Source organism: Pelodiscus sinensis, chromosome 13, assembly GCF_049634645.1.
Source record: "Pelodiscus sinensis isolate JC-2024 chromosome 13, ASM4963464v1, whole genome shotgun sequence".
In the NCBI taxonomy this organism is placed as follows: Eukaryota; Metazoa; Chordata; order Testudines; family Trionychidae; genus Pelodiscus; species Pelodiscus sinensis.
The window spans coordinates 14,064,785-14,092,587 of NC_134723.1; the positions used below are offsets into that span (position 1 = coordinate 14,064,785).

A 27,803-nucleotide genomic window follows, 5' to 3' on the forward strand; every position below is an offset into this window, starting at 1 on the left:
TGGCCCAGAGTCGCCACCAGGGCAAGCTGGGAAGGGCTAGCCTCCCACTAGTTCGAATTAAGTGGCTACACAGCCCTTAATTCGAACAACTTAATTCGAACTAGGCATTAGTCATCGTAGAATGAGGTTTACCTAGTTCGAATTAAGCGCTCCGCTAGTTTGAATTAAGTTCGAACTAGCGGTTTGTATGTGTAGCGCCTATTAGTTCGAACTAACATCTGTTAGTTCGAATTAACTTTGTAGTGTAGCCATACACTGCATGTGTTAGCATATTGGTGCTAGAAGGCAGTTTCCAGAGGTGGGCAATTAATTCAGGACAAATAATGTTTGCAACAAATTTAGCCTCTTTCTCAGCTCAAATATGACCATGAGTTTATCCCCATATTTCATTATTCAAATGTATACAAATTTTTTCTGCAAGATTTTTAATTTGTTGCTCACATGTGAATAGTTCACTGAGAATATCTCATACTAAACATTCCAAATTTGCACTGAGATGGTTAGTTGTGACTTGCCAAAAATACAGTATTGTTTCTGTTTAACATGGTCAGGAAAATGTTGCTGGGGCTTTGAGCCTATCAGGGTACGTGAACATTTTTGACAAAGGTAGGGAACAGTATTAGGGTATGAAATAAAAAGTTTAAATGTTTGTAGGAAAGCAAAGAAATCGTTGCTAGAAAAAATACACTACTGTGTGCTCTACTGCTTGGCTTTATTAGCTGGGGTCAGAATTTTAACAGTTCTCATAACTGACCTATCTTTATTCTCACTGACTTCATTTAAGCAAGAGGTAGGCTTTAGCTTTTAACAAACTTACCCTGGGGGCAGAGTTTCAATTTATTTTTCTCTTCATATAGTCACACATAGTAACTGCAGGCTCATGCATGATCCTAATTGTAAAGTTAATGGTGAAACTGTTCTCTTACATATTTAATAGACTCTGTGATATGGTTCCAGTTAAGAGTTTGGGAAGCCTACTAGGGATGTCAATGTGTGGTCAACTACTCAATTAACCAATAAGCCTAAGCTTATTGGTTAATCTTCTCAGCTACACATATTTCCCCCACTTCCTGCCTCTGTATCAGGGAGCAGGAATCGGTGCTGGGGGGAGCTGGTGCCGCCTGTTTCTCCTCCTGCATTGCTGCCACTATCTGTCCATGGAAGGGTCCAAGCTTCCTACAGAGCAGCCTCTATTTGTGGCTGGCAGCCAGTCTGTTCAGGAAGCTGATTTTTAAACTGGCTCCCCCTGACACCCGTGCTGCTGCCTCCACTGTATCAGAGGCAGCAGCACTGGGTGGCAGGGGGCTCCCTGGGAGCGTGGCTGTGAGTGCACTGGCTGCTGGCCCCAATCCTGGTGTGTATGTGTACAGGTAAAACATGATCAAAAAGCAAACACAAAAAGTGTGAAGGCATAGTCAGAGCCTTTTTTTCCCTTTAGTATCTGCAGATATTTGTAGAAAATGTTGTGTAGAATGTGTCTAGTTTAACTAGTTTCATTTGTAAGAGCCCACCAAGTAATTTTAAATGAACTACAAAACAACACTTAAGTCTGGTTTTTAGCCACATGTAGTATACTGGCTAGTATGTATAAGCACAAGAGTCATTTACCAAAGGGAACTTCAGAGCTGTTCAATTCTGAGGATTATAATTGAGAGTAGAGACCATGTCTCCTTTAGCAAGCTAAAAGTTATGCATGCACTTAAATACCCTGAAGAATCAGGAACTATATGCCAGCAGCCGCAGTTTTATTACTCACTACTGACCGTACTAAATTTGAATTGCCAGCATGAAGGTGAAAATCTCTGTAACCTATCACTAATCCTCTGTGCCATCTGGTGTCTTGACACCTCTGTGGTATTTTTATTAACATAAAATGATCATCTGTAACCTATGCATACAGATTGCCATATCGTAAGAACTGCACTACATGTATTTTAAAGCTATTTTTCTCTTCAAGAGTAACTAAATCAAAATTATTTTGCTTAAAAAATGTATTTTGTCAGTTTCTGATGTAATTCTATCCCAGGGTTTCCCAAACTTTTTTGGTTGCAGAGTCGCTACAGCAGGTGTGGGAACTTATTTTGGGTCAGGGGTTACTGACCTACAGAAAAATCAGTCAAGGGCCACACATATGTGAGAACCAATAAAAAGAAAAAAATCCTTACTGATGTGGCACCTAACTGAGAAGGAGAAACACACTCCCCACATCCCCCTTGCACACCAGAGCCTAGGAGGGCCCAGCCCAATAGATTTTGTGTGCTCCAGCTCCATGGTTGGGCAACAGGGAGGTGGAGCACCAGCACTGGCTCCCCAATGCAAGGTGCGGCCCCTGAGCCTTGGGAGCCAGATCTAGGCAAGCCATGGGCCACACCCAGCCCCCCAAGGTCTCAGGTTCTCCCTTCCCCCCTCCCCCCCCCCCGCCCAACAGCGTCTTGAAAATTTGGCAAAGCCTTTAAAATATCATGATTTTAAATTCAATATGTAACCAAATAGACACAGTTTGGAATTCTATTTTTATTTCTTGTATGTTTCTCATAGAATTCCTTTTTAAACAAAAAAAATCAGAAAAATTAATAACAAAATAACAAGTTCATTGGAGATACTTTTTCATATTATAATGGGAAAAGCACACTTTTTTCTTTGCAAATCCATTTAATATCAGGAATGATATTGGAAAGGTGGATGCTTATATTAGATGCAATATCAAGTCTATTCCTATATTTTGTTTTCCTTGCAGCATAATACAAAAATCCAATTTCACATAAATATGTTGTAGGAAAGGGAAGGAGCTAATGAACTGTATATTTTGCAACATTTGGGTACTTTGATTCAAGTTTCTCCAATAATTAGTTAGTGGAAGTTCATTGCAATTTTGTTTGAGCTGATAATCAGAAGTCATTTCGATCAAGCTCTCATAATCTTGAACTGATAAACCAACTGGCTTGGCTGTTATTAAACAAGGATTTCTCACCCAAGAATTGTTGTTGTTTGTTGGAGGAAAGTATTCTAAAAGAGAGGAGCACGAGTCATGTAAGTGCTATATAAAGCCACTGCAAATATCTTCATCAAGAAAGGAATTGGTTTCAGTCAAAATGTCATTCTGCATAGGAAAATGGTCAGTTCTTTTCTTCTACATATGATGCCAAAAATTCCAGTTTCTATAATAGTGATGAAATTTTACATTTTATCGTGAAAATATTCACATTTCTTCTTTGCAACAATAGATTAGCTTCATTCATTTTTGTGAATATATCTGCAAAGTATGCAAGTCTCAGCAGTAACAAATAACTTGTCAAACAACCAGTGCTTGTGATCTGCTAAAACTTTATGAAAAGCTCAAGAAGTCTTATGAGTACTTTCCCTCACAATAGCTACTTTGCCTCCATATGCTGAAGGAGAGGTGTGTGACAACTGCCCATTTCTTCACACACAATTTTGAACAGCTTGGATTATAGTGGTCTAGTTTTTATATAATTAAAAATTTGCACTGCCTTGTCCAGAACATTTTAAAGAGGTACAGGCATCTTAATGGCAAGAACTTGTCTGTGGAGAATACAGTGTGTGCTGGTGCATTTTGGAGTCACATCCTTGATTTGCGTTATATCTCTGGCTGTTTTCCCAACCATTGCCTTGATACCATCAATGCATTTTTCCCCAACTAATTTCATGTCTTGTAATAAAGTTGTTAATACAGTTAAATATTTCATAACCAGTCATAATGCTCTCAAGGATTTGCATATTAGCGAGTTCTCTTCAATGGTTTTATCAAACATAATGGATAGACACAAGTAACATTTTGGGCCCCATCACATCAGTGGACTCATCCAGCTGCAATGAATACAAATTATAAAACTACAATTGAGAAACTAGCTCTCTCAATGTCAGCAGCAAGATCTCATATGCGATGAACAATAGCATAGTTTGACAGTGGCAATGCTTCTGCTTTTTTACTAGATTGCTTAGATGAGGTTTTCTGAAATTTTATGTACTTCTCCAGTGAGTGCAATATGGTAGCTCACTTTATAGGATACTTCTATTGCATTTTTGTGTGTTCAACTGAGCGATTTTCATCAAAGATTTACTATTTGTAAATGCGTCAAGCTTTCACTTTAAAAGACGTATGCCTTTGTCTTTGTGTTCAAAATGATTTGTTTCTAAATGCCTCTGTAGTTTAGCAGGTATCAAAGAACTATTGGAAAATACACCATACACTGTGCATCAGAGGCATCTTTATTTCCAATGCAAAGTAAATCCAAAAATCCAATAACTCTCATCATACTTTCATTTCTTGCTGCCTGCTGCTAAACTGGTGGATGAGTGTGGCATCCGTTTGTAACAAGAACTCCTCGGAGAAGTCGGGGCTGTACAAAGATGGGCTCTTGTCAGAGCTGGACCTTTAGGGCTTATAAAACTTTTTCATAAGCTTTGGTCTTCGGGATCCGGTTTAGACTCTCAGTCTTGGGGAGATCGCTAAGAGGGGCTACGATGGAGGAGAAGCCCAGGACGAAGCGGCGATAGTAATCAGCTGTCATACTTGTTTTTTTGATGATGGAGGAGCACATCACTGGATTGCTTGGACCTTTCCCACTGGGGGCAGATAGTGCCTTTCCCCAAAATGTAACCCAGGTAGGTGGTTTCATTCCTCCTGAGGAGGCATTTTGCAGGTTTCACTGTCAGGCCAGCTTCCTTGAGGGACTGTAAAATGGCTGCCACGTGTTGTAAGTGGGTCTGCCAGTTGAGGCTATAAATCATCACATCATCCAAATAAGCAGCCATGTACTAGCTATGGGGGTGCAGAATGTGGTCCATCAGCCACTGGATCATGGCAGGGGCACTGTGCAACCCGAAGGGCATGGTTCAGAATTGAAAGAGTCCAAAGGGGGTGGAGAATGCCATCTTCTACTTGGACTTAGGAGTGAAGGAAATTTGCCAGTATCCTTTTGTTAATTCCAGAGTGGTAATATATTCTGCTTCTCAAAGCCTATCAAGTAGCTCATCCACCCAGGCCATGGGCCATCAAATGTGGACAAGGCATTCACCTTCCGGAAGTCGATGCAAAATCGGGTGCTCCCCTTGGGTTTAGGAACTAGAACTATCAGGCTCTTCCAGTCACCGAAGGACTCCTTGATTACCCCCAAAGCCAGTATCAATTGTAGTTCTTGCTTTACCATGTATCTCAGGTTTTGGGAAAGGTGCTGGGGGTTCTCCTGGACCTTAACTCCTGGTTCTGCCTGGATATGATGGACTGCCAGGTGAGTTAGGCCTGGTTTTGCCGCGAAGATGGACGAGAATATGGTAACCAGTTGCTGTGCCTGATGCTTCTCTTCAGGGATGAGATTGAATCCAATTGGGACCTCTCCTGGTTTTGATGCATCATCCGCCTTGGGGCCTGATTCTTAGTGGTCCAGCGGATGGAGTGTTATTAGTAACCCCTTCACGGGCTCTCCAGGGTTTTAAGAAATGTATATGATAAATCTGTCAAACTTTGCTTTTGTCAGGCTGGTGCCCACCATAGTTTACCGGGCCCACTTGCCGAACCACCTCATAAGACCCCTGCCAGCTTGATGTAAATTGGTCAGGACAAATGTAATGAGCAGACTTCAGGGTCCTGTTGAAATGCTCTACTAGGCCATCCATTTGGGGGTGATAGATGGATGTTTGGAGTGTTTTGATTATTAATTGTAAGCAGGGGCTAAACAACTGCTTGCTATCAGCAGGCTAAAAGGAGAGAACTGCCCTGGGGGTGGGGGTGTTCACTCAAATCGTTTAGCTCTGCAAGATAATTAACTGTTGATATGTAAACACAGCTCATGCCAGGATGGGGAAGGAATCTGAGGTGTGGTTATGTAAATCCAATTCAGCCAGGGCTGATGGAGGATCAGTTGTTGGAATGGAATGTGATGTATTGTAACTAATTTGGGCTGTTGTGTGGGTGGGTCACAAATCATGCTACCCCTAAATGTGGGAACTGTAAAATATGACACCAGTGTTTGCAGGAGAGACACCATAATTGTAAGAGGTCTCAGATGAACAAGCCTCCCCCTTCCAGAGTTGAGTTTACTGAGCTGGGGGGAATGGGCTTGAGCCAGCCTGCTCATGCCTGGAAGGTATGAGCTGTAAGACTGGTTCAACCTGCCTCTTTCCCCCTTGTTTTAAGGATAGACCTAAAGCAGACTCCAGCAGGAGTCTTTTTGCTAGTCCAGTGGGAGCTGGAATCTATTGCTAGCCTAGGTGGTGGCTAAAGAGTTGAAATCACTAAGAGCTGAAGTAACTGGATTGGCCTGGAGCCAGACCCATTGCAGCCAATGGAGCAGCTGGCGGGAATGACTGGCAGGCAGCCGAGCAGTTGGCAGGAGCACCCGGCGGGCGGCCTGTAGAAGCAGCAGCAGGTGGCCAGCGGAGTGGCTGGCAGGAGCGACCAGCAAGCGGCCAGTAGGAATGGAAGCAGGTGGAGCAAGCAGACCATAGGAGCAGCACAAAGGTGATATAGCCTCAGGCTCAAGAAGTGGAGTCATCAGGATGATGTGTCAGGGTCGTCACTGACTGGACAGAGCTGTAAGTGGGAAGTTTGAAGTGGGGTACGGAGAAAGTTTTGGTAAGTGAATGGAACTTACCTTGTTGGACTAGTGAGCCTGAGCGGCAAAAGACATTGCCCAATCCTTTTGATCTGAGACAGCTACTCGTGGCGGGGGGTTATGAACTCTGTTTGTGGTATTTTTCCAAGTTAATGCCATGTGACTTCTCTCTTTCATTAAAAGTTTCTTTTCTACACTCAGACTCTGTGCTTGCAAGTGGGGAAGCATTGCCTCTCAGGTGCGCCCAGGTGTGTGAATTTCCCAGGCTACTGGGTGGGGGGTTGAGCCTGTTCTGCGTGAGATGGACCCCTAGTTATTGAACCTGGCCCTGGTTGCTGCTGGCCCTACTCGGCAGAAGGGTTACATAATCATCGTCAGAGTTGCTGCACCATCTGGAATATAAAGTTAGTCCCCTGATTCGTTAGGATTTCCTGAGGGATTCCATCATGGGCAAAGATGTTCATAATCTCAGTCACTACTATCTTGGCACCCAGGGTACCAGTTCACGTAGTGTACTAAAACAAGGATGAGTCAGTATCCAGCAGCACTCTTCTCTGATTATGTCAACTCCAATCTGCTCAAATGGTACACTCACGAGCGGGAGGGGAATTAGCGGGGCTTTCTCCACAGGCTAGGGTGCAGTAAACTGACTTTCCGGACAAGAGGCACAAAAGTCTGTCACCTCCCTGTGGATCCTGGGCCAAAAGAAGTGGGCTGAGATCTGGGCCAGTGTCTTTTCCCTCCCCTGTGTCCTGCAGTAGGTATGGCATAGGCAAGTCGCATGACTTCCCTCTACTAAGAGCAAGGCACCAAGAGCTAGTAGTGCACTTTTTCCATTGCGAGTCCTTCTGTAGCCGCTATAGGCAGTCTCCCTGAATCTCAAAATGGGGAACCTTCCCACTTGATGGAAGGCCATCGTCTTTCCATTTACTATGGCCACCTGGATACATGCTCAGCTCAAGGTGTTGTCGGCTCATTGCTCTTCCACAAAGTCAGAGAGGTGAGTTAAGATTATAGATTCAGGTTACAGGACTGATTCTTTCTCTGGCTCGCTCAGGCCCAATGGGCTACCACAGCTCAAATGTTTCCAGAAAAGCCTCAGGATCATCGTCCAGCCCCATCTTGGCAACTTGATAGACAGTGGTGCAGCTGCAGGCACAGGCAGTTCGGCTGGGGGGAATGGCTGGTAGCAGGGAAGTCTCATGTTGCATCGGCTGCTGTTGTTGGGCTGCTACTTCTCCGATTAGCTGTTGCTATTGCTGAGCGATTTGTTGTAATAGCTGCTGCTGTTGCTGCTGCTGGTTGGTGTTTTCTGCTGCCATCCACTTCAGCAGCAGCTCCATCTCTCTTCAAGGACGAGGCTCACACTCGCTTGTTCTATTGCTGTCTCTTCAACATGGCCCTTCAGCTGGGCTAGGGCAGTGCCCACATTCTCCACTACTTGTGGCAGAGTCTTCCTGGCAGTGGGGTCGCCTAGTGATTAGGTCCCAGAATTAGCTGGCAGAAAAGGGGTGCAGAACCCTGCTGCTGGTGCCCTGGCCTTGAAACTCCGGCCCACTACATCAGTATAGTCCTTGAGTTTGGGGCGTGGCCTCAAGAGTACAGATTTTCCCTTTAGGTAGGGTTCTAGCAGGTTTCTCCACTTTGTCCTGGGGGCAGGGAGTGGGACTGGAAGCTTACTTGCTCCTGTGGCTGGCCAAGTGTATGGGCTTTGGTTCTGTGATGTACGGGAATTCTGGCGAGCACTCAGTGAGTAAAGGGATTGTTTTCCGTGTTTGTTTTTGTTTCTTTTTTCAAGCTCTCTTGTGGCAAAAGAGCTTGGGATACCCTGGGGAAGGCATTCAAGTGTTTCTTCCTGTTTTTCAGGGTTTCAATCACTTGATGATGGCAGCTACCTCCCAAAGTCAGTGAAAATGTGACCGTGGGGAGTTTTTATAAGCAGAGCCTATAGAAGCAAGGCATTTAAGGTCTCTTGCAGGACACCATCTTCTGTACTTGGAGTGCCAGAGTGGGGAATAGCCCTCACACATTCCTGTCCTGCAGACAGCAGAACCACACTCCTGTCTTCTTGCTGGTCAGCAGCTCACTGAGCCAGGCTCCTTCCTTTTATCCTCCCTCCAAGCCTGACATTGGCTACAGATAAAACAGGATGGGGCTAGCTGGGCCAAAAGGCTTTGTTTAACCCCTGCAATGCCAGGTGCGCTTCTCTTCACTTCCTCACAGTATGAAATATTGTTCTCATATTTGTTGGTACAAATTAGTGTAACTTCTAAAATCAGCTAATTTGCAGATGCACAAATTCTGCAGTTTATTTTTCATATTATATAGCAATGTGCTATTTGCCATTTAGTTGGGATTGGTCCGGCTTTTAGCAGAGAAGTTGGACTCGAACTCCTGAGGTCTCTTCCAACCCTATGATTCTATGCAAGAACCTAACTTTTGTGAACAAAGTTTGTGTTAAGGATGAGATACTTCAAGTGAGGAATAATATTTGTGACATTCACATACCATGAGTTAAAGGCCGAAGCTAGAAAGATCAAGGGCTTTCAAAGCAGAGTTACGATTCAACCAATCAGTATGGATAACCCTTATATTAATATAGCTAAGGTAAAATAGAAACCTTCACTCAATGGAGATTTTACCTGAAACTGTAAAATAAACATGGAGGCAAGTCACCATGCTACATATGAAGTAAGTTTGGAATTATTTGTACTAAATTATTAAGTACTGTATTGCAAACATTCACAATCTCCTCCTAAATTTCATGATATGTATACACAAACTCCCAGCTCCTAAAGTCATGGGAGTCAGGTGATTTTAACTTTTTTTAAAAGAAGTTTCTGTACCTCATGTTTTCAGAGAAAAGTTTGAAAATGTGTCCCAAGTGCACTATAATAACCTCTCATCAGTGTTCTCTCTAAGCTGTGGGGGAGCACAGCTTCACAGGTGATTAATCAGCCCCTCCCAGTCAGAGGCTCAGGGCTCCTGCATGGAGCAGACTTACTGGGTGGGGCTGCTTAATCACCTGTAAAGCTGTGCTGCCCTGCAGCCTAGAGGGAACACTGCCTCTCTCCCATTTTTTAAAAAAAATCTCATAATTTTTGAGCCAAACTCATGAATTAGGAAAGGTATCAGATTCAAGATTTTTGAATAGGTTGGATAAACATTAGTGATCTGGAATTTGTGTTTGCAGTAGGGCTGTCTATTAATCACAGTTAACTCACATGATTAAGTCAAAACTTAATCACGATTACAAGAATTAATCATGATTAATCACAGTTTGAATTGCACTGTTAACAATAGAATACCAATTGAAATGTATTCATATTTTGGATTTTTTTTGTACATTTTCAGTTACAACATACAATTCAAAGTGTGCAGTGTTTTTCAATTTACCTCATACAATTTCTGTAGTGCAACTCTTTATTGTTAAAGTGCAATTTATATACGTAGATTGTTACATAACTGCACTCAAAACCAAAACAATGTAAAACTTTAGCGCCAACAAGTCCGCTCAGTCCTACTTCTTCAGCCATTTGCTAAGAATAACAAATTTGTTTATATTTGCAGGAAATAATGCTGCCTGCTTCTTATTTACAAGGTTACCTAAAAGTGAGAATAGGCATTCACATGACACTTTTGCAGCAGTCATTGGAATGTATTTACATGCTAGATATGCTAAACACTTGTATGCCCTTTGTGCATTGGCCACCATTCCAGAGGACATGCTTTGATGCTGATGATGCTCATTAAAAATAATGTGCTAATTACATTTATGACTCAACTCCTCAGGAGAGAATTGCATGTCTCCTACTGTGTGTTTTACCCACATTCTGCCATATATTTAATGTAATAGCATCTCAGATGATGACCCAGCACATTTTATTTGTGTTAAGAACACTTTAACTGGAGATTTGACAAAATGGAAAGAAAATATCGATGTGAGATTTCTAAAGCTAGCTACAGTACTTGACCCAAGGTTTAAGAATATGAAATGTCTTCCAAAATCTGACAAGTTGTGGAACATGATATCAGAAATCTTAAAAGAAAAACACTCTGATGTTGAAACTACAGAACCTGAACCACCAGAAAAGAAAATCAACGTTCAATCAATCAAAAATGAACGTGTGTTGGTGTGCACTGCTTTAGATCATTATCGAGCAGAACCCATTAACACATCCTTCGGAATGGTGGTTGAAGCATAAAGGGAGATATGAATTTTTAGCACATCTAGCAGGCTAATATTTTGTGATGCGTACAAATATTTTGTGAGTGGACAAAAAGTAGGGTTGAGTGGACTTGCAGGCTCTAAAGGTTTGCATTGTATTTTAATGCAATTTTTCTCTACATGATTCTACATTTATATGTTTAACTTCCATGATAAAGATACTGAACTATAGTATATGTATTAGGTGATTTAAAAAATACTTTTTGTTTTTAACATGCAAATATCTGTAATAAAAATAAATATAAAGTGAATACTGTATACTTTGTATTCTAAGTGAAATCAATATATTTGAAAAAGTTGAAAGTACAGAAATATTTAAATAAATGATATTCTGTTATTAACATGATCACTCATGGAACTAATTCTGATTATTTTTTAACTGCATAATTAATCTTTTTTTTAATCACTTGATAGACCTAGTCTGACCAGTCTCTAAACAGGAATTTCATCCTAAACATCCTTTGATCCTCTAGTATAAGATACTATAAGATTTACCAACATTGCCTGAGTCCTCAACTCAATTAATGAACGTTTTTTGGGAAATAAACTGAAAATATACATGCTTCACTTAAAATAATTGTTCAGGGGTGGGGATGTGGATGAGAGGTTCAGTATGCAGGCTGCCCCATAGATAGAAGACTATTCCAGACTCTTTCACCACAGCAGCTTGGGGCTAGGTGAGAAGCACCTCTCCATGGCTGCTGCAGCTCCAGCAGGCACAGCCAGGAGGAGGGAAACAAGTCCCCCTGCTGGGAGAAGTCTAGACATGACGGCACTTCAATGGGGCAGCGCTGCATGGAGCCCGGGATTAACTGAGAACTCCAGCTGACCCCGGGATTTATACAGTGCTGCCCCTTGGAAGTGCCACTGCAGCATTTCAAAAGGACAATGCAAGGTGGAGCCTGGGGTCAGATGGAGTCCCCTCCAGCGCCTTAAAGGGGCAGCGCTATATGAAGTCCCCAGTGGACCCCGGGCTCCATGCAGTACTGCCTCTTTAAGGCACCGGAGCAGCACTTCAAAGGAGCAGTGCAAGCGGAAACAGTCCAGCACTTCAAAGAGGCTTTGCAACAGTGGAGCTGGGAATCCCCCCGCTGATCCCCAGCTCTGCTTCCACTGCCCCTTTGAAGTGCCGTTTGGGCGTTTTAAAGGGGCAGGGCATTAGGAGCCAGGGATCAGTTGGGGACTGATCCCCGGCTCCGCTGTTGCAAAGCATCTTTGAAGTGCCGCGCCAGCACTTCAAAGGGGCTTTACAAGACAGAGCCAGGGCTCAGCTGGAGTCCCCAGCTGATCTCTGGCTGCTAATGTCTTGTCCCTTTGAAGTGCGGCACTACAAAGAGGCAGAGCAGCATTAACGCCTGCGATTAACATGTTAATTTTTTTACCACATTAATCCTATCCTGCATTAATTGCAGGCATTAATGCAGGTCAATTGACAGCCCTAGTCTAGACTCATCTGCATCCCATGCTCCCCAGCCAAACTGAAAATATAGCACACTGTGCACTTTCCCCTCACTCCCTGATGAACAGGAACATTCCCTTATGAATGGGGGGGAGGGAGTTTTAGGCCCCCTCCCTAAAGAGCGCCTGAGGGTTGGGAGGCTTAAGGCTGGTTTTCTGAGAAGCAATCCCATTCCAGGCACATCCCATTTTCCTGGATCAACCAAACCTTGACCTTGCTTTAACTTATAAGAGGAAGATGTGTACTGAATTTGGTGGCCCTCTCTCTTACCGTATAGAAGGATAATAATAGAGATGTAGCCATGTTAGTCTGGTGTTGCTGAAACAAAAGGCAGGACTATGCAGCACTTTAAAGACTAACAAGATGGTTTATTAGGTGATGGGCTTTTATGAGCCAGACCCACTTCCTCAAATCAAATTGTGGAAGAAAACTGGCATGAGCATATATACCAAAGGAATACAATAAAAAAAAAAGTGAACACATATAAAATTGACAAATCAGATTTTAGAACAGAAGAGGGATGGGGTGGAGGCAGGTTAGTGTCTAGACAGACAGACAGACGGATGGACAAACTCTCTCAAGTATATAGTAGATATGTGAATATATGAGGCACTTAAAGCAACACTACATGCAAAAAGTTAGAAGCCATATTAAATGACTACAGTAAATTTGGATTTGAGTTTAAATTTGTAAAATGAATTTTCTATGGGTTTCAATGTGGGATTTTTTGGGGTTTATTTCTTTGTAATACATTAAATTATACACGATGTGATCTGTTTTGAGTGAGAGACAACTACTTTCAATCAAATATATGACTTGTATCTTGGAGCCGCATAGGGCACATTGCACTGTTTCACTGAAAAATGACTAAACATGTGGCAGGAAGCCATGCATGCTTCAATACAATTAAAATCAACCACACTTGCAAGTTCAGACTAAAATACTCATCCATGTAATTACTGCAGCAAATGCAGTTTCTTATTTTGAGGAGAAAAGTGCAGTAGATAACTTTACGATTTAGTTCCTGGTGTTGGTTTGTTCAATAATGACTACACAAATGCAAACTGTTAAGGGAAAACAACAGAGAACAACAGACAAAGACTTAAGCATGAAGGCCTGGGGGCAAATGAACTGAAGGAATTCAATGAACTCATTACCAGTTCTCAAATGAACTCAATAGGACCCATCATCGGGTCCCTTGAGGAAGAACTGACTAGAAAAACATCAGAAAATGAGTGAGTATGAGGAAAGGCCAGTGACCACTGGAGACACAGACCAGTAGAGGTAAGAATATGCATTCTCTCCCTCAAGGTAGAAGAGCTTCTCCTTCATGAATCTTCTAAAGCAGAGGTAGACAACAAGTGGTCCCAGTCCACACCATTTCCCGCAGCTCCCATTGGCCAGGAATAGAGATCTACAGTCAAAGGAAGCTTGAAGCAACCATATTTGTGGTCACAAAGGTAAGTAAAGTGCTGGCAGCCCACCACGGGCTAATTCTGGCTAACCGCATTCAGGTTATTGCCCACCCCGTGTTAAAGATATGCACTGGTGTCTGCATAGCTTAAATAACTCATTATGGGTATGTCTACACTGCATTCCTCTTTCAAGAGAGGAATGCAAATGTAGACAAATGAAATTGCAAATGAAGCACGGATTTGAATTTCCCATGCTTCATTTGCATAATCGCGTCACGCCGATATTTTGAAATACCCTATTTTGAGATAAAAAGCTCTGTGTACACGTGGTTATTTTGAGAGAAACACCTTCTTTCTAAATAACCGTTTAAACCTCATTTTTTAAGAAGTAAGGGTGATTGCAAAAGAAGTGGTTGTCTATACGGCGCTTTTTATCTCTAAATTTATTTCGAAATAGCGTCCGGATGCTATTATGCAAATGAATCATGTGAAATTCAAATCCGCGCTTCATTTGCAGTTTCGTTTGTCAGCATTTGCATTCCTCTCTCGAAAGAGGAATGCAGTGTAGACATACCCTGTAAGGCCAAAGTAGCAGGGTATACATAGCCCCACAAAATTAGTTCTCCCCTTTAACATATTACATGTGTACATATTACAGACACACAAACGCACCATACTCCTAAATTGAGTAGAGTCTGGTTAAATTTTAAGCATAGACTAAAATGAATTAATTAAAAAATAAAGGGTTTTTTTATTCATGGTAAAATTTTAGTATTTAAATTTGAATATTAAATAAATTTAAATTACTTTGGTTCACTTCTTTCGGTCACTTCTTCCTTTTTCTATTCTCTCTTGTTCTTTAATTCTTATTCTTTCCAAATCCTACTGTCTTTTCCCCACAAATCCCTTTTCATTATCCATTTTCCTTCAGATCAGTTTCTTCTTCATTCACTTCTTCCTCTTGCTCCTATTCTTTACCTTTATTGTTTTTTCTCATTTTTGTATGTACTGTCAGAACCACCTTCCTTTTTTCAATAGCGACTTTCTTCCACTTTTACTTTCCTTTTCTTTCTCTCTTCCTCTTCTTCCTGATCCATAATTTCTCCTTCTTTCTTTACTTTGTGCCTATAGGTGTCATTCATTCTCATCAACAAAACACTAAGAAGGTGTATTCCTGCACATACTCTCTATCTCCCAAAAGATCAGAAGTAGAAGAAATGGAAGTTAGGTAGAAGAGGCAGCTACTTTCCTTTGCAACTTTCTATAGGAGAGGAGAGATCATAATATTCCATTTCAGGCTTTGGCAGCTTTATAGTTGTTGGAGCCAGCTCTGGACTCCAACAAGACATAAGGGAACTGGAGAGTGAATAGGAGAAAGGAGCAGGCATACTACTGAAGAGCCTGAAGGACAACAGTCACTTCTCAGTCATAAGACAGAAACTGCAGAAGTCTCAGCTCATTGTTGACATTAGGAGCTAGGAACCTAGTTTACTTTTGCCAATAATGTTGCCCCCAACTTGAACAACTGAGTTCACTGGTAAGATTCTTTTCAGAAAACAAACATACTGCCTAAAAAGCATTCACAGAAATTACATACACAAGTATTAACACTAACAGTGCTTATACACTCACTCAAATAAAGAGAAATAAATAGTATCAGGTGGCTAAACAAATATTTGCAGAGAACTGTTCATAATCTACTAGGGTACATCTACACTAGCCCCCTAGTTTGAACTAGGGAGACTAATGAGGGCGACCGAAATTGCTAATGAAGCACGGGATTTCAATATCCTGCTCTTGATTAGCATATTTCCGACCGCTCGCCATTTTGGAAACTGACTAGCACGAAGTAACTGCTCGTGTCTACACGCGGCAGAGAAGCGGGATTCTGAGATAAACTCCTTAGTTCGAATTAACTGTTAAACCTCATTCCAAGAGAAGTAACAGTTAATTCGAACTAAGGGGTTTATCTCGGAATCCCACTTCTCTGCCGCGTGTAGATGCGGGCATTTACTTCGGGCTAGTCAGTTTCCCAAATGGCGACCGGCCGGGAATATACTAATCAAGAGCAGGTTATTGAAATCCCGTGCTTTATTAGCAATTTCGGTCGCCCTCATTAGCCTCCCTAGTTCGAACTAGGGGGCTAGTGTAGACATCCCCCTATATATTTTGAAGAGTTTGTTTGTGGATTTGTTTGTGCAAAATAAAGTCATACTTTGTGATTACTAACAGATACCACATTTCATATTAACAATCCTGCCACGTAAATTAGTTGAATGAACTACTTTTTAAGCCAGAATATGCTGGGTGAAAATTTTAAATAAGTATTTTTGTTTTTCATCAGAAAAAAGTCATTATTATGAAGATCAAGAAAAAAAGTCATTATTATGAAGATAAAAATATCTTCTAAAAAATTTAAAATCAAGTCACTTATTCAACTGTCATTTTAGTGTAAAGAAAATTTTTACTGTTACAAATTACAAAATAATTCAAAATAGTTACGGAAAGTATAATGAAAGCTTTACAAGTTTCTGATTCATATGTCTGGTGATTATTCAATAAAATGAGTAATGATTGAAGTTGAAATCCTACACATTTAAAACTGTTCTTTTACTTCCCTATTGCAATCACATTACTAAAAAATTCTATTACAAATATTTAATTTCTTGAACTTTCCTATAAGTGTAATTTACACAAAATGACAATGACAGGTCTCACCTGCTAGTCAATTGATAACATTTTAAAAGATTTGCCAAATATTTCTCCAATGATGAATAAATACAAGAAAACAAAGATCTTATTGTTTATACTCCCTAAGCAGAAATGCAGACTAAATTAAATAGAAACCTTATTCACTGCAAATTGTGTAGTCAGCTCTATACATATAAGATATTATGCCACTGGATATATTGAATGTGGACAATGCAGCTAACATGACTTATTAATTTCTTTTCACACACAGTATAGAAACAATAAATGATCTACCTTTCTCCTTTTGGAGTTTTTTTAAATTGGTCCTAGTATCTTGATCAATGAGTTCTCCTTCTCTGGTGTTGGTCAGAATAGCTTTAAAAAAATCAGAAAGCACAGTTCTGTAACACTCACAGTTAAAAACAAAAAAACCCCCAACAACCTAACATACAGAATTAAAATATTAAATCACATATTTACCACCAATATCCTGACAAATTTGCAGTCATACAGTGAGTTCCTAAGTGGTAGGCCATTTTTTTGTTTTATCATCTACTAAATTCTAAACCTCCAACTTTAGAACAAAGTATTTACATAAACAGCAGAAGCAAATTTGCTTAAGTTGATTACACAAAGATACTAGAACAGAAAAAAAATTACCACTGGGATGAGTGCAATTTCCTATAAAATGCTCAAATTAACTAATTATAAAAGTGCTTCACAGAAATCATTTTGGGGAATAAACATGTTTAATAGATGAGGGGATTTAAAGAATCAGTAATTATCTAAAATGCAGCTATTTTAAGAAAGAAAGATAGATGGTTAGCAACCCAAATTGATGGATGCCAATGAAAAGACAATCATTTTTGCAGTTAAGAGATATTTTTTTACTTACCACCTAAAAAATCATTGAGATATGTTAAGTTTAAAATTTCAGGATAACTAGTTTATTTGTTATTAGATTAAAATATGACTTTCTCCACAATTATTTTTATAGAATTTGAAATCACTCCAGGTCAAGAAAATTGTTAAGAACTTTATATTTATTCATATTCAGACATATTCTTTAGCCAATGATTGACTGAAACTAGCAAAAGTTAAAAAATAGTTATCCTTCAACACCAGTACACTATGGTCCAATGATATAGACCACTATAAAAATGTTCAGGATACATTTAAATGGTACCTCAAAGATTTTATTTGCAGCACCTACTATAGTTAATAATGTCTAATACTGCTGGGGCACAGTGGATCTCCAAGAGTATTATTTTTAATGATCATTGATATAACAATGGCATTCAAAGACCACAATCTGGATCAAGACCCCATAGTATTAGATGCCATACAAGTAGATGAAGAAACATTGCCTAGCCTGGAGAGTTTTACAAGCATAAATGAATGTCAACGACCTGTAAAACACAGAAATATTATGCTATTGTGTAAATAAGTAAACTGATGTGCAGAAATTAAGTAATTTGCCCAAGGTCAAACAGGTTGTCTGTAGGAGAGCCTGATCACCATGTCCCAGACCTGTGTTTCATGCACAAGGTCATCCTTCATCTAAATAATGCACAGACCCTGATGCCTATTCTGGAAATTAAAAAAAAAGACCTACGAGAATGAAAAATATTACAGTCATGATATAATTAACTGAGCTTGAGGCAAATACATTAAATGTACATTTAGAAGGGTGCCATCACACATATGTATGTTGTGTCACAGCAGGCACAATATACTGTGACACTGAGTTGATGTGTGCATGATACATCATCTGATTGGTCGGGTTCTCTGCAATAATGAGCAAGCAGCTTTTATCCTATCTTCTGGATCCTCTTTGTTTTTTTAAATGATAAATGACTGCTTCACAAAGCCAGTTTTGAAACAAACACTCTCAATTTTCCTTTAGTGAAGTATTTTTCATAGCACATTTCTCAAATTTACAGAGGAGTTGTCTGACTGAGGGGAGGCTAGGAATAATAAAATACCAACCAATTCTATCTGGTGTGTTGTCAAGCTGGGATGGAGAGCTGGACACACTGCTGCTCTGATGTGAAGAAGCATGACTCCCCGGCCTCTGACTATCTTCCAGAGATGGAGCAGGAGAAGGGCTGTCTTGAATCCTCTCCTTAAAACAGAAAACAAAATTATGTCTGTTGAACCATGAAGTTGGTTTTAATGTACTTTGTGCATGTAGTGTTATAACCATGTTGGTCCCAGAATATTAGAGACAGAAGATGGATGAGAGATTATCTTTTATTGGCCAGCTTATCTCTCTCACCAACAGGCACTGGTCCAATAAAAGATACTACTTCATCCACCCTGGCTCTTTAATGCATTTAAGACATAGCTAAAAATAGCAAATCTCCTTTCCTAAGTAAATGAAAGTGGCTCTTTTGTGAACTCACATTCGAAGAACCATTACAGCTTTGTGCCTCATATACCTGTTGATCTCACAGTATGACACCTTATCATCATGACATATTATGTAGTTTACTGAACTCTTTTTAAAGCTATTCAATTAGCTGGGAGTACTTTTATTTTGTAACAATTTCACCCATATTGATACAAAAATGAACATTCTTCCTCTATACATTACTAGTTTTATCTGTATCTATAATTGATAGAGAAGAGTCAAATTTCAAATACTAAATTCAGATTAAATTTGCAATTTCAGATTCAAATAAATATTAATAGTAAACAATTGCAAATTCATAAAAACAATCATTGGTCTACCTGAAAAACTTTCACAGGCCCCCTTTAAAGCTATATCAGCCAGATTTCCAAAGCCATACATGCAAAAGTACATAATATTTCAGCGTAAAGACAAAATTTCTCTAAAACTCTAACTATGTGCTCACAAAGGAAACAAATTGGCTTGTCACCTGTCCCAAAACAGTTCGCCCATCCCAAGAACCTACTTTTAATTTTCAAAGGGCTTTAAAATCCACATAGGTCTGGAGATGGTCGTGAAAATAAAGGGTTAAGGTAACACTCATTTAACACTGCACATCCTGATTTTCAGAGGTTTAATAGATTAGAGGATTTGCCTGCTCTAGGCAACATTCACTCTGAATTAACATTTTCCAGAAGTAAAAATAAGAATGTGCTTAAATCCTAACATATGCATGCACATTTATGTAAATACAACTCTAAAAATGTTGCCTACAGTTCTAATATATTTGATAATTTGGATAGAGAAAAAGAAGAAAAAAATTGCAACATTTTCCAAAATGTTACCATATGCCATTTGGCTTAGTTCTGGGTCCAGACCTGTAAATAAATGCCCATGCTGACACCCTATGGGGTGATGAGGGAAGCCTGACTGTTGTTGGCTTCTCCTGGGCCTCTTTCTAGATCCCCCTCAACATCCACCTGGCTCCATAATGGCTGCAGGTTCTCGGGGTCGACACAGTCCGAACCCTCCATCAGGGTAAAAAGGATCTCCTCTGTGGTGCAAGGGCCCAGCCTCGGCAAGGTCCTCAGGACCCTCCTGGCTTGGGAGCTTAGGGCAGGCCTCTGCTTCCTTCGGCACCTGGGCTCTTACTGAGCTCTCGGGCTGGGATCTTATCCTACTTGCCCTGCCCCTTGGCTTCCAGGGAGTTAAAGGCGCAGAACACGACTTGACCCACCCAGGCTCAGAGAGGGGTTCTTCCCCTTCTGGGTCAGTGAGCAGCTACCCTTTCTCACTACATTGACCCAAAATGAAATTCTCTCATTTTGTTCAACTGTAGTAATGCTGCGTGCATTTTTTTCTAGAGCTTTCAAAATTACTGTTGTAACACACATTTTAATAATTTGTTCCCTCCCACCTACTATAACCAATAAAAATTTGCTGATAAAAAAAAACATATTTCATTTTTCTGTGTGGCCCCTTCCATGAGACTGATCACTTATCAGCACTGAGGAAGGAAGGGTCATTGGCAGTATGGCTGCAATGGACTCGTGCTATCAGGGAGAAGGATTGGACAGTCCTGGCTTCTGGCAGCTCCCCAATATCCATGCGTTAGGGAAGCTGAATTCTTTGCCTCTTTTGCAAGAAGGACAAATTCTCCATCTCTTTACAGTTTAATCAGGGGAATTTCTGAGGGTAACCTTACAGCTTTCCATCATTCCTGCTACATTCCCAAATATTTTTTCAGTGAAATGATATCATCTGGCCCTTTCTAAATGTACTAAGAAACTCAACAGTGTCTGATTATTTTTCCCCTGGAGAAAAGAGAACATAAATCAATAAAATATCTTTAGAAGCAGATCAGTAGATTCAAAAATTCTCTCTATTACTAGTGATTAACTTAATAGTTTCAGTTCATTATCTATTGGTGTAACTCATTAATACCAACGGCAGTCAGGTTAGTTTTAAAAATACTGTTTACCCATTAAAACTATATCTCCAAAATAGATTCAACTTCACATTGTAGCATGATGCACAGGGAACTGAAGAATATCTCCTCTTAACAGTAGAGAGTGGAATTTGTCTATTCTAGTCACACCACACTGAAAATGTAGCCCTAAATGTGTTTTATTAGGATACTTATTATACATTAAATAACAATTGAGCCTTGGAATAATGTAACAGATGCATATCTATTACATAGCTGTTAATCCTCAATGGATATGTTTTTCACTAATTATCTGTCATTTAATGAACATGCAATAAGCAATAAAACCTAAAGGGAGATTTTCAATTGCAGTAGTTTTGGTATGCTAATTAAAATGTTTATTACATTTAAATAGATATGAATCTATTACAAACCTTCGTAGCTTAAAGTTTTGAAAAATCCTCTGTTTTCAGCACTTAATATTCCACCATTCCAAATCAGTACAAAATCAATCCTACAGGGCTTAAAATAATCAGGGTTCCCCCATCCATACTTTGAAATGCTCTGCCAAAGACTTGGAAAGTAGTGGCTGCTGAGGAGTCTGTGGAGCCAGGCAGGAAGCCTTTATGCCCTGGCTTCCTGTCTTAAAATTCCCTCTATTGTGTGACATTAATTAAATTAAAAAATTAACTGATCAAAAATTAATTTTACACATAGGTATGTTCTTGTTGGGTCTCTGTGCATGGACCGTCTATTAAATTTGTTCATGTAGCATGACTTCATGTGTCTTGCTCACAACACTCCTCTTAATGCGTCCCAGAATGATGTTTGCCTTTTTTTGCAACAGATTCACGATGTTGATTCATATTTAGCTTGCGGTCCACTATAACCCCTAGATCACTTTCAGCAGTACTCTTTCCTAGACAATCACTTCCCATTTTATATGTGTGAAACAGATTGTTCCTTTCTAAGTGGAGTACTTTGCATTTGTTCTTATTAAGCTTCATCCTGTTTACCTCAAACCATTTTTCTAGTTTGTCCGGAACATTCTGAATTATGACCCTATCCTCCAAAGCAGTTGCAACTCATCCCAGCTTGGTATCATCTACCAACTTAACAAGCATACTCTCTATGCCATCACCTAAATGGTTTTCTTTAATTGCCTGCTTTTATTTGTCATGGCCTACTTTACATTAATCCCTGCCATGGGTATCTAAAGAGGACTGTACCATTTTTTCATCTCAGAATCTTTAAATGATTAATTTGCCACAAAAATATGCAATGTATATAGAACAAGCATGTGAGCAGCCCCGTAAAGAGTTTGCCAACTGCTCTACAGAAAATATCTGAACAAACCAAATTACTATGCATGAGCACTCAGAAATGATATATACAGCAGTATATGCCATCCTTATTTGAGTAGTTCAGAAATTGATGATTTGGAAAAAAAGAGGATTCCAGTTCTCTCTGATAACTGTATTTTCTCACTGTTTGGCCATCATCCTTTCCTTAATCATTTCCAATTTGTCCCAAATCAGGTCCTGGCCATTCCATTATAAACGGACTACTGTCCTGCTGTCCCACATATAAATGCCCCCAAACTCTTCGCCAAGTCCTTTAAAGGGTATTAGGAAGGGGGTTGGAGCCTCACTGTACAAAAGGTAGGAACCTGAAACTTCCTTTTGTGCAGTATGGGATGTTTTCTTTATGATTTAGGAATGTGAAATGTTTATTAATCAACTAATTGAGTAGTCGATGGGCTTTCCATCAATTACTCAATTGGTCGATAAGGGGGGTGCTCACCATCCTGCTGTACCTCTCCCTTTGAAATGTACAAGAGCAGCACATGGGTTTTGTACATTTCAAAGGGAGAGGCGCAGCAGTTTGGATTCCTCTGGCTCTCCCCACCCCAAGACAGTGCTGGAGGGAACTGGCTTTTAAGCTGGCTCCCCCCAGCACCAGCTCCTACTCTCCTTCCCCCCCTTACTGCCTCTTTCTGATAGAGGCAGCAAGGCGGGAAGGAAGTGTCTAGTTGAGTGACTACTTGACTATCAGAAAAGCTTATGCTTATTGGGTAGTCAACTAGTCGCTTACATCCCTAGATGGATTCATTTACATCCTTTTCCAATTCATTTAAACTGATCTGTACCCCTTCTATAATGAGTACATTCACTGGACATCTGCCACAAATTTTATGTACTAAGTTACAAAGTTATGTACTAAGTTATACTCTAATTCCTCACTCCCTATCACAGGGTCACACAACCAATGTTCCCTTTTATCTTTTCTATCCATGTACAGAATAATGTTTTTACTTGCACTGAGACATGTGCAAATGTGAACCACCAGTAGAAACAAAACACTTAGCTGTGGGCACTCTGCTAATCACCTGGGTAGCATCTGAATCTCTCCTGAGCAGCCAAAGAAGTGCACAGCTTTCAGGGAACGCTGCCCACAAGTCGTGTGGAGAAGGTGAAGAAAACCACCTAATCTGGGAGTCAAGAAAACTTCCTGACTCCCAACAAAAAGGGCAACTAGTGTAATTCCTCCCAATGGGTTAGGAGGAAACTTGGTCTTTTTGCCAAGTTCATGGGTGGGTGGTTGTGTGACTGCTCCCAAACCAATGAAGGTAAAAGAGAGCCTATAGATATCATCCCCTCACTCTTGGCCAGCAGGAAGAATAGTGCAGTGACCGTCTCCTGACCTTGGTCCAGCTGATTCCTGCCTTTCCCTGTAAACTTTCCTCATTCCCTCCTCATTCCCCTCCCCCGCCCCCATAAGGAAATCCTTAAAAGGGCAGTGCCACTTTTCTTCTAGCTAGTGGGATAAAGATTCCTCCACCTCACTTCATGAAGGTTGCAGTGCACACGTTATTTCCCACTACAAAGCGATCTGCTTAAAATAATCTGGATTTAACACACATTCAATGTTGGATTAGCAATGTTCATGCAGAAATAAATGCATCAAATAATAATGTCATGCTTAATTACACAGTGAATCATTTTATAAAAGAATTTGTTGATTATGTCATCTACCAGAATTTACACATACTGGGAAGATGTGTTGCCCTGCAGGCAACAGAAGAGGTGGAATTTTTTTCTACATCATATGTACTATAAATGAGAATAGAGTATTATCACGTTAGCCTACATATTGATTGAGAAACAGTCTATGTTTAGTGTTTGTTTGGAAATGAATGAGTTTCTCCTACCGTAATGAATAGCACTATGAGCAGTTTCTTCTTTGCAAGTAAACAGATCCATTTTTCAGTCCTGTAATCAGTATGCATCTATTTAGCTACTTAACAGCTATGTGCTCTGGTTCATTAGGTAGCTACTGTTGTGTCTCAGCCTCGTTAAAATTTCACAGCAAGTTAATCTATTTTATTACAAATGAGATCACAAGTGATAATGTCCTCACCATTTTCCAAATACAGGGTTAACAGCAATGGTAACAAATCCAAGAGGAAATCTTAATATTTTTACACAATGATAACTTCATTTTATGTCATTTATGAATTTTATATCCTTGTTACTGTTCATACTTTTTTTCTATTAAACTTGCTATAGTTGCAACACAGGTTGCAGTCCAATCTGCTTCTGCAGTCATTATACTTATAGAATCAGAAGAATATTACTTCTAAAATAAAGCCATATTTCCCCAGTTCAACTTGCTTTCACATTTTGTACACTTTCAAAATTCATAAACCAGGTTATAATATACTGAATTAGAGAGAGGATTTATAGATTTCAAAATCTGATGAAAGAATTAAAACATGTCTGAAGATCTCATCTATTTATCTATCTGCAATACCTACTCTCTATATTTTATCTTTCTCTTGTCTTTACAGAGCTAGTCCATAAATTCTCAACAGACTTTTGAAATACTAAATCCTTTTGAAAGATGATATATTTCTGTCTTACTAAAGGACACTGTTTTGCTTTTCCTCAGAAAATGTAGCTACAAAGCTTGACATTGTTACTTCTAGTTATGATTTAGGTTAATGGCACTAAAGTCATCAACTCTTCCAATTTTCAGAGAGATCCTTGCTTTCACATCAGCATCCTTTTTGCATCCCTTGTGGGATACTATTCCACACAAGACATGTGAAGCACTATAACAGTTACATCCACAATCTTGCACCTCTAAAATCCAGGATTCTGGACCACAGATGTTCCAGGATCAGAGAGTCCCAGCATGCTGCAGGGGATGTGGGGGGCCCAGGAGCCATTGCATGGCTCAGTTGGGCTGTGAGGAAGAGGGACAGGGAGCCAGCAAGTGGCTCAGTTGGACTGTGTGAGAGAAGGGGGCCAGGAGCCAGCACATGACTCAGCTGGGCTGTAAGGGGGGGGGGGGCAAGGAGCCAGCCTGTGGCTCAGTTGGGCTGCAGGGGGCGGTACCAGGAGCCAGTGCTGGCTCAGCTGGGCTGGGAAGGAGTTGGTAGCTGGTGCATGGCTCAGCTTGGCACTGGGGGAAGACCCAGGAAGCCCAGTGGGGGGCAGCAGAGGGGGCCTGCAGCAGGGGACCTGAAATGATCTCTCCTAGTCAAGAAAAATCCCTCATAAGGGACCAGTTAGATCCCAAAGGTGCTGGACCAAGGAGGTACAACCTGAATTAAGTATATATGAATGGCTTACCACTTTTTGACTTAATTATCTTAGCTTTAATTCCTTTTCTCTAATATTTTATAGCATTCATTCCCATTTTAAACATGAAGAGCTTTAGAAGAGAATTGGTATTGGGTTTGCCTGTTTATTTGTATTTATTTTCAGTTCTAATATAGCTGTAATTACTATTCCAAATGTTAATCTATTAATGAGCTTCTTAAATGGCTTAATGGCATTTAATTGCAGATGATACCAAACTGGGTGGGGTTGCAACTTTTTTGGAGGATAGGGACATAATTCAAAATGACCTTAGCAAGTTAGATAAATGGTCAGAGGTAAACAGGATGAAGTTTAATAAAGAGAAATGCAAAGTGCTCCACTTAGGAAGGAACAATCAGTTCCATACATACAAGATGGGAAGCAACTGTCTAGGAAGGAGCATGGCGGAAAGGGATCTAGGGGTCATAGTGGACCACAAGTTGAATATGAGTCAACAGTGTGATGCTGTTGCAAAAAAAGCAAATATGATTCTAGGTTGTATCAACAGGTGTGTTGTAAGCAAAACTCGTGAAGTCATTCTGCCGCTCTACTCTGCACTAGTTAGGCCTCAGCTGGAGTACTGTGTCCAGTTCTGGGCGCCACATTTCAAGAAAGATGTGGAGAAATTGGAAAGGGTACAGAGAAGAGCGACAAGAATGATTAAAGGTTTAGAGAACATGACCTCTGAAGCCAGGCTTCATGAACTGGGCTTGTTTAGTTTGGAAAAAAGAAGATTAAGAGGGGACATGATAGCGGTTTTCAAATATCTAAAAGGGTGTCACAAGGAGGAAGGAGAAAATTTGTTCCTCTTGGTTTCTGAGGACAGGACAAGGAGTAATGGGCTTAAAGTGCAGCAAGGGAGGTTTAGATTGGACATTAGGAAAAAATTCCTAACTGTCAGGGTGGTCAAATATTGGAATAAATTGCCAAGGGAGGTGGTGGAATCTCCCTCTCTGGAGATATTTAAGAACAGGTTAGATAGACATCTGTCAGGGATGGTGCAGACGGAGCTTGGTCCTGCCTTGAGGGCGGGGGGCTGGATTCGATGACCTCTCGAGGTCCCTTCCAGTCCTATGATTCTATGATTCTATGAATTGCTGGTAAGCAGGTTTTGGGTATTTGTACGACTGCTGAATTTTACTCGTACATTCGTCTTGATATTTCATATTTATTTGATGTGTGCCTTCTTTACTCTACAGCACTCATTAAAGGCAAGGCAGCCTGGAACATAACGGACTTTGCTAATAAAAATGGAAACAGAAAAAAATGTGATGGACTGTTGTTTGTTTTAAGTTCCTGATCTTTATTTGCCACTAATCTGAGAATAAATTGCAAACTGGCCAATTTCTTAAAAGAACCATAACTTGTACATTCTTAAAGATGAAGTGGGTTTTGCTGATGAAAGCTCATGATATAGTTCTTCATCTCTAAGGTTCCATAGGGCTGCTTATTGTTTTTAAAGTTACAGACTAACACAGCTAGCCCTCTGAGACTTTTTAACTCTAATGAGGGTTTCCACAGTATTACAACTGTCTTCCTAAATACCTCCTTAAACTATCCTTCAGCCCTGGTCTACGCTAGAGTTATTTCAAAAGAACAAGTGGAGTGTCCGCACTACCAAGCCCATTATTCCAAAATTTTGAAATAATAACTTCAGCTTTTCATGAGGAATAATGTTTATTTCAAAATTGTTATTTTGAAATAACATTAGTGTGGATGCTTAGTTGCTTAGAAAGAGGCGCGGAGAACCGCCACTGCTGCCGCTTCAGTCTGGGTGCCTGTGGTCTGCTGGGGACCGTCCCCAGCAGACCACAGGCACCCGGACTGAAGCTGCAGCAGCGGCGGTTCCCCGCGCTTCTGAGGCTTTGCTCTGGCAAAGCCTCAGAAGCGCGGGAACCCGCCCGGTGCCCCTGGTCTGCTGGAGACGGTCTCCAGCAGACCAGGGGCACCGGAGCAGCTTACGAATGGGGCTTTCTCGGCCTGACCTCCGGGGCGAGAAAGCCCCGTTCGTAAGTGCGGATCCAACATAAGTCGGATCCGCGTAAGTCGGGGACTGCCTGTATTTCAAAATAAGCAGCCTCCAGAGCCTCTCACAGCAGCACTTGTGGCTGCTCTGGCCACACGTGACAACTCCTACGCTCACCTTCTCCTGCAGAGATTAAAGCTGCAGGCAGAAGGGACAGGGCTTGTGGAACAAGGAGAGCTTTGTCAGCCCCATGCCACGTAGCTCCCATTCCACGAGCTATGACCATCCCCAGCACGCCCTCTGACTCCCCATGACTGCCAGCACACCTGCAGCACCCTCTGCTGCCACTGGCCTGAGGTGAAAGAGGGTACCATCCTGAACTGGTGTAGATATCCTGGACCTCATCGAGGTCTGGCAGGGGGAGACCTCCAAGCTCTCTGCACCAGAAAAAGGAATGCCAATGTGTATGGTCACCAGCCTGGCCAAGAAGGGTCACATGTGGAT

At 40.8% G+C, this 27,803-nt stretch overlaps 1 protein-coding gene across 7 annotated transcripts in view; it reads right to left on the bottom strand.

Moving 5' to 3' along the window:
- The window catches only part of DACH2 (dachshund family transcription factor 2), a 673,528-nt gene that overhangs the window by 98,018 nt on the left and 547,707 nt on the right, over positions 1–27,803 (bottom strand). For all 7 annotated transcript variants that reach the window (XM_006115313.3, XM_014569659.3, XM_014569658.3 and 4 more), the window contains 2 exons: positions 18,358–18,493; positions 16,663–16,743 (listed from right to left, as the gene is read on the bottom strand). In XM_006115313.3, the coding sequence (XP_006115375.2) occupies positions 16,663–16,743; positions 18,358–18,493 (217 nt within the window). The remainder of the gene's footprint in view (positions 1–16,662; positions 16,744–18,357; positions 18,494–27,803) is intronic.